The sequence below is a fragment of the Ixodes scapularis genome, unplaced genomic scaffold (assembly GCF_016920785.2).
Source record: "Ixodes scapularis isolate PalLabHiFi unplaced genomic scaffold, ASM1692078v2 PGA_scaffold3__209_contigs__length_174095766, whole genome shotgun sequence".
NCBI classification, from domain to species: Eukaryota; Metazoa; Arthropoda; class Arachnida; order Ixodida; family Ixodidae; genus Ixodes; species Ixodes scapularis.
In genome coordinates this window covers 152,327,430-152,335,470 of record NW_024609868.1, presented here as the reverse complement: position 1 = coordinate 152,335,470, position 8,041 = coordinate 152,327,430, and the positions used below count along the sequence as shown (strand labels likewise).

At 51.9% G+C, this 8,041-nt stretch overlaps 1 protein-coding gene across 1 annotated transcript; it reads right to left on the bottom strand.

Moving 5' to 3' along the window:
- Positions 1–5,640: 5,640 nt before the first annotated feature.
- Positions 5,641–7,827, bottom strand: LOC120847644 (the record flags this gene model as incomplete). The annotated part of the gene is made up of 2 exons (XM_042292647.1): positions 5,641–7,647; positions 7,783–7,827. Coding segments are annotated over 2 exons (1,830 nt in total), but the record flags the coding sequence as incomplete, so codon positions are not given.
- Between the last annotated feature and the right edge of the window lie 214 nt (positions 7,828–8,041).

Genomic DNA, 8,041 nt, shown 5'->3' with positions numbered 1-8,041 from the left:
TACGCAAGGCAGTTATCTCGCTGTTCTGGTTTCGGTTACGAAAGCAAGGCAAAACGCTCGTAGTTCCCGCCCTCAATACACGTTGGACACATTCCACACTTTGACACCGGATAACTGTATGAACAAGGATTTGCATTTACTTCAGGGGTAACTTTCGCCGCTCCCTCACCGTCGAGCAGCCGGATCAGCTGGCGGCAAGCCGCGGAAGAAAGGCTTGAGCATCAACAGCCTAGAGCCACTACAACAGCCCAAGTGCACTCAGTGCTGATGCGGGCGACGCGGGCTTCTGTCAGCCCAGCGGCAGACCCAAGAGAAGGGAGACGGGGACGGCCGCCCGCCCCCCCCCCTGCCCCCTTCTCGGAGGACGATTTGACATGGGTGGATCCCCCGAAATAACACCAGCTATCGGCCTGCCAGGTGGTAGGTGGCTTAATACTCAAGGACGAGGGTTCGAAATAGGGTAGGCCGCACCCTAGCAGGCACACTTGTACTCTGAACTTGGAAAACCACTCCGTCGCTTCAACCGAGACTGAAGTCCGCGGCGGCGGTTTCAAAGCACGGCTTAGAACCAAAAATCCGCGCAGCGGCGCACATCTAGGGGCCGTCGGTGCACTGTGGTTCTGCGGCGGTTAAAACAAAAGGCGCAACCCGAGTCCTGTCTATCTTGCTTTAGAATTTAACTCCCCCCCCCCCCCCCCCAAAGAAAAAAAAAAGAAACGGAGTTCTGGATCCGCCTTTGGGTCAACCGGTAGCTCAGCACAATCCGTGAACGTTCCAGCTCTTCGCCATGACACGGTGTTGCAGAAAGCAGGGTAAAATACAACTACACGGACCACCGAATCAAATGCACTGTTATCGTAAATATTGGCTTGTGATTGCGCCTTTGTAGATCATCTTATTCGTTTTGCTGGAGAGACGCAACCGACGGGCGTAACAAAATCGTTTGTGTATTCCGCATACCTCGCAAAAGTACTTACCCAGTCACCTTGCGAAAAGCGCGAAACACGGAGTCCGCACCGCCCCGACTTAGCAGTCTTTTACCTGCTTTAGAGCAGTTTGTACCTGCTAGTAGGCATGTCTACTGAAACTGCAGCTTGAAACTAGGGGCAATGCCAGAGAGAAAAGAGACAAAGTTGGGAAAGCATGCTCGCTCTCTCCAATTTCTGAACTCTCAAGTGATTGTACAATAATAAATTCCCCAACACCTCTTTCCAAAATAAAGAAAAAACGCTATGTTCACTACGTCAAAAATGGTCTCAGTTCATGCATCCGCAGGCAGGTAGGGAACGTTGCCCTCATTTATTCACACCACATGACGAGCGCAACAAACTCACACGAGATTTACAAGAAAATATCGGTGTTGACTTAAGTTTCCCTGAAATGCTGTATGACCGATCGTTTGCAGGACGGAATCGTTTACTCGGGCGGTGTGCGTCGCTGTGCAAACGCCAACAACACGAAGCATAAAAACGGCAGGTCTAGGACAACAATCCGGAGTCCATTGTTCAATTAAAACGACGTAATTTTGTTGAAAACGCCCGCAGCTTTTTACTCACGGTATGCGTCGAGAATCTTCCACATTTTGAAACGGAACGAAGGAAGATGTACTTTTAAAAGCGCTCACTGCGTCCTCCCGGACCAGCTGGACCGGATCAGCTGACGACGACGGGACTGAAACCGCTGAATTTCAACCCCACAATAACCAATTTGCGCTTCGAGTTAGTATGGGCTTCTACCTCCAAGCACCGCACCACACACCACGAACGTTTCAACTCTTTGCCGCCATCGCCGTGTTGCACCAAACCTATCTCTATGCACCAAACAGAACGAGATCGCCGAAGTCAACGGAGCGCTGTCGTGAACCTTGGCTTGTGGTTGCGCACTCGTGGACCCTGTGACTCCCTTCGCTTTCAAAGCACACACGAGGATTACGAATGATACTTTCCGTCTTGCGGGACCATCAAGGGGCACTTATCCGGTCACGTCTTCGCTACATGTGCTCGAAAACCGCGTCAAACGTGGTCAAACCGAAGCTGCCGAAGCAATACCGGCGCCATGTTGAACGTGCGTTGTTGCTAGATTTTCTCCGACCAAACAAAAACAACGAAAGCAAACCGGCTCTAGCTTCCAGCGTACATCGGCGTTGCGCCGTGGCCAGATTTTCTCCGTCAGCTCTAACTTAAAGATGACCTACAGATGCAGCAACACTGGTATCAAGTTTTAACATGGCGGCCCCCACGGAGCGCCGTAAATTCTGAGGAGGGTGCATTGGAAGCGGCGGCATCTTCCCCCCCCTGCCAGCTCCGCTGCATCGCATCCGGTCCTAAGAAGTCGCAAAAGGCTTAAAAACCGGTCTGGTCTCTCTCGGTCGAAGTCGGTCGCAAGAGTGTGAACGGGCCTTTATTGTTTCCTCATAGTTCGAGAAGCGTTGTTTAGCAGGCAACCAACCCTGCCGGCCCTGCTGCCTTCCACGTTCATTCGTGCGCACTTCTTTGAAGTGCAAAATGCGTGTTTGCTGTAGTAATTGCTCGTCGCCAAAAATGTAGTAAATAAAAGAAAGGCGTGGTGACCGGGGGTGCGGGAGCCCCGGAAGGAAAGAGGCGTCCGACACGGTTGGTGGCTGATAGTGTGCTCCGTTTATTCAACGGTAAACAACATGGGGGCCAAGCGCCACGGGAACATGGAGAATAGAAGGGTAGGAGAGGGCATGACGTCGGCCGCGTAGCCTCCACAAGCCATGCTCCCTTGACGCCTCGCCTCTTTCTCATTTTCCTCCTTACTCTCCTCACTTACCATGCCAACGTGACCACATCACGTGACCTTAGCTAGCCTTCGTCTTGCTATGGTGTACTAGAATACACCACAGTGTAGCCTTCGATCTGATAAAACCTACCGGACGGAGCGCGCGCAAGCCTGGAAGGAGCCCTTCTACAATCAACCATCCATCTCACATGTGACATGTCACGCGCACCAATCACCAGAGAGATCCGCGGTCACGCTGGGCACAAAATCGTTTAAACTTTTTATGACTAGGCTTCACCGATATTGCAACGTGCCCCCTCCTAGTACTTCTAACCTCCTTGCACGGGCACGAGACCCTGAAAACACAGGCGCAATGGTGGACAGTGGCGCCACCTACGTAGTGTATATAGAAACTGCAAAAAAATTTAAATACATATTTTCTTAAAAAAATATATATATATATTCTCATATGATTCTTTTAGAAAAAATGAATAAACTCTTCCCGACAAGAATGAGGGAATGAACAGTAAAACTGACGCCGAACTGCAGGGCAGTTGGATAGGAAATTCATGGAAAGGAAAATGCTGTGTCATACTGGATGCGATTACGTCTGACAGCTCTGTCAAGACACTGGAGAATACAAAATGAATGAAAAGGAAAACATGTCGCAATGACATTTGTGGAAAACACACTGGAAAAAAGGCTGCGCTGAGGCAGTATACTGTATATAAAAAAAATTAGTTTACTGGTTCACACTCATCATATGTCTTGTATCTGTCCAAATTCACTGTTGCCATGAAAATGTCTGAAAAAGTCTCCAAAGTACTCCGGCAGCCAGCGGCTTGGACGCGGGCGAATCTTGCCGGGGAATGGACGGTTCTGGACCCAGGGGCTCTGGTGACTCCGGGCTGGGTTGACCAGAAAGGGGCGGCTTCGAAAGAGCCGGCCGAACTGCAGGCGGGGCTGCAGCAGAAGGGGGTGCGGCTGACGGGGCAGCAACAGGAACTGCAGACAGAGTTGCAGCAGAAGGGGCTGCAGGCAGGGCTGCAGGCAGGGCTGCAGGCAGAGCTGCAGCGGACGCTGTGGGCTCCAGGGTCCAGGTACCTCCCCGGGGCTGGGGGCCCGGGACCATGGCGCCGAAGGGTGACGCATCGTTCGACGCCTCCGGTGGCTGGGCTCGAACACGGTGGGAGGGTTGCTATGCCCCCCACGGTCGAGTTGTAGCCACCGGGGTCGAGTCTCGCAGACTCGGTCTAGGTGTCCTGGCTTCTTGCAGGAAAAGCAGCGACGGTGCGCCGCCGGACAGAACTTCCTCCCGGAAGATCGTCAGGCGTCGCCACGGTGTAGACCAGGGGTCTCAGACACGCAGCCCGCAAACATCAGGCTACGAGTCCCGGTTTCCATGTCTCGAGCGCTAGAAATGTCATGCGCCATAGTGATCTCATCTCGTCGATTCAGTTTCGCTTGAAAAGTAGCTCCGGTCTTTTCTCTTATTCAAATAGTTTATACTTACCTGTGTTCATTTTTCCTTTGTTTCGCTTCATTTTTTGCTTCCCAGCATTTTTGTAATGTACAACAATACCACTACTAGGCTGCAAGCGTGAACACTTTGTTAAAGGATGCATCTCGTCCGCGCAAACTCTGGTTCAGCAGGAGCAACTGCCAAAGATAAAGCTTCGAACTCGGGAATCTCACCTAGAAAAAATGTCACCATTAAAAGACAAGTATCTTTTCAGAGTATTGGCAATAAAAATCGTCAGGAAACCAAGTACTAGCTGTCAATGTTAACTGATTGCTTTTCTATATACATTTTGAGCTTGGTAAATTCCTTGGTAAATTGAGCAAAGGGAACGACCGTGTACTTGCACTCTTGTTCTATTAAAATGCCAGCATGTTGGCGGGGTGGTGTCATATCGATTATTGTTACCACATCAAGTAGGGACAGAAAGTAGTCGTGTAAACAAATGAAATCTAGACATGTCACTGACAGAACTGAGTTTATAGACATCATAGAGCACGAGATCTTTTCTCTTTTAAACCCTTCCCTTCCTTCCCCTCTCCCGTTTAACGTTGGCCCTCGGCCTTTCCAGTGTGGACTGTTCGAGGCGGGGTTTAGGCCGCACGTCCGGAGGCTTCCTGGCTCGAGACGACGTCCATTCCCCGAAGTGAAGAACCCAGGGGTTCAGTGGAGGTGGGAGACTTGGTAACGTAACGAACGGTTTAATTACATGGTAGCGATACAGTCGTCAAATCCGAGAGAGAACAACGGAGCAGCCTCGCGCTCCGCCTTATATAGGGTCCGTTTCTCCCTCACTCTCCGCCAGGGCAGCCAGTGCGATGCAGGCACCCGCCGTCAAGTGCGACGCAGAAAAGTCCGCCGTCCAGTGCGACGTAGCCAAAGTTCTCCGCAGTTAGGCCATGCCTCTCTCCCTTTTCCGAGCGCACCAACCACCACGCACACACACACACGTCCCGCCAACGTCACGGGCGCGTTGAGACTTGTTGCCGCAGGCCCCGTCACGCAGGCGACGGTCCCGGACTCGTCGGGACTCGTTTCGCGCAGGCCCCGACAAGCGGGCGACGGTCCCGGACTCGTCTTGACTCGTTTCCGCAGCGTTGAAACTCGGAAGAAGGTCGCCGAAGGTTCCATTCTTAACAGCCCCTCCGGGGCCAGGGAAACCTCGAATGGCCGGTGATACTATCGCTGGCCTGAAGAGGTGGGCTTGGAGTAGGCCTTGAGAAGATGCTGCAAGCACTAAGCAAACTCCCAAACCTCTCACAACGGAGGCATCAGCGGAAACGTCCCCCACAACACCACGCCACACCGCAGTCAAACGCTCGGAATCCGCCAGAGACCCGCCAGACTGGATTACGGATTACCAAAATTTGCCAAAACAATGCAATTTAAAACCTTAGGACCATTTCGGGTATCGAGACCCGCTGTCGCCAAAGCAAAACTCATTTTTCCAAAGAGGTCACTATGAACAAAATACAAAAAGACAAAAACTCTTCGCAATTTGTGAGGTCATTTTGGGGTTTTAACGAAGTGCCCCCTACTTCGATCCTCATTCCCGTGGATGACGAAAACCTCTGAGATCATCCCTACTCTTTTTGGTGATATCAGAAAAATCTGCTCAACCCATCGGCATTGCTGTTAAATTTGCCTTTCCTCTTTCTTACGCTGAAGTCATAGTGATCGATTTTCACGTGATTTCTAGACGTGAAAATGCGGTCCTTATAGCGCCGATAAAACAATCCGCCTTTTTCATGCCCCGTCACATTGGTCCTAGCAATCTCCTGAGCTGTACCGCGAAACCCTGACACACTAGGGTCGCTCTTCTGCTCGACTGTCAAAGACGCTCTGTCTACTCGTAACAGAGGACCAAAGTTACGTGACGCCGGAGCTACGAGAGATCCTTTAATGATCCCGTCTTCCTCCGCCTTTTTCGCCGGCGCGTTGGGACGGCGTAAGCTTTCTAGTGCTACGAGGTCGGGCTGTTCTACAACCCGGACCCCCTCATCCCGTTTCTCTGCCTCCAACTCTGGGAGTGCTTGCTCCCCGTTAGCTGCTTCTGGCTCTGGCTTACTGGTCAACAAAGGGGCGAGCTGACGCGATTTGGACCTCGTACACGACTGAACTAGTCCTCCTCCCAGTTGTTGACCCCTTTCGCGCAGCAGGAAATCTGACCGGTTAGAAAACAAATAGGGATACTCCAACGGAACTGTTTGCGAGACAGCCGCCTCTGTCACTAGCTCTCCGAACGGGCCAGTTATCCTTACTCTCGCCATAGGCAGACAGACACTGTGCTTCTCGAGCAGCTGCTTGATCCAAACTACCTTTCCAGTAAAGTCGGATGTCGTCACATAAGACGGATGAACAACGTCCATCGTCGCTGCACTGTCACGAAGCACCCTGCACGGCTTTCCGTTTACCTGGAGCTCGTGAAGATAGGGACGAAGAAGCTCCAGGTCCCTGTCACTACCGCTCACGTACGAGAACACAACCCGCGGTTTGTTACACCTGGCCGCTGTGTGTCCCGGCTCCTGACAGTTGTAGCACAGGAACGGCTTCCTTGCCTCGAACTGCCCTTTTTGGCTTTTCCGTGCTTCCTCTCCGTTCGAGGGATCTCCGTTCGAGGGATCTCCGCTCTTTTCTGGGACCTTTTGTCCTGTTTCTGGCTTCTCGGGCCTTTTTTCTCGCGAGCCGTTTCCCTGTTGGAAGGGCTTGCGCTGATCGCTCCGGCCGGGTTCGCTGTCCTCTCCGCTCAGCTTTCTACGCGTTGCGTACTCTTCGGCTAGCTCAGCGGCCCTTTCGACAGAGTCGACTCCTACCCTATCCTGCACCCAGAGCTTGACTGACTGCGGAATGCTACGAAAGAACTGTTCGAGGCACACACACTCGACTACCTTGTCTCGGCTTTCGTACACTTTCTCGCTCTTCAACCATTCTATCAAGTTGGTTTTAAGCCCGTACGCGAATTCCGAGTAGCCCTCGCTGCTCTTTTTGGATGCGTTTCTAAACCTTAGACGGAACGCCTCGGCAGAAAGGCGATACCGCTTCAAAAGGCTCGACTTCACCTTGTCGTAGTCGTCCGCGTCTATAGTACTAAGGCGCGCGACAACCTCTGCAGCCTCACAGGGCAACAAAGTCAAAAGCCGTTGCGGCCACGTTTCTGGGGCGAAGCTCAACTTCTCACATGTCCTCTCAAAGTTAACTAAGAATAGGCCCACGTCTTCCCCAACTTTAAACGGCTGCAGGAGCTTCTTTATTTGATACGACTCGGCCTCACTTGCTCGTACCGGAGCCCCAACTCTACTGTTCTGCGAGTTTAATCGCTGTTGTTCAATTTCGAGCTCTAGCCTTTTTAGCGCTCGTTCCTCTGCCGCTGCAGCCTGCGCTCGTTCCTCTCTCGCTGCAGCCTGCGCTCGTTCCTCTCTTGCTGCAGCCTGCTCCTGTTCTCGTTCCTCTTTCGCTGCAGCCTGCGCTCGTTCCTCTCTCGCTGCAGCCTGTTCTCGTTCCTCTTTCGCTGCAGCCTGCGCTCGTTCCTCTCTTGCTGCAGCCTGTTCTCGTTCCTCTTTTGCTGCAGCCTCACTTTTAGCGTTCTGAAGTAATTCCCACGCAATTTTAATATCCTCTGCTTCCGCGCTCTCTGAAATTGCTTTACTGATCTCAGATTTCTTCATCTTTTGCTCCACCTCCACACCAAATTCTTCACATAAACAGAGTAAATCTGTTCTCAGTAACCTCATTAGATCCATGATCGCTGCTCTTTAGCTTTGGCTTTGCTATAAAACTTGT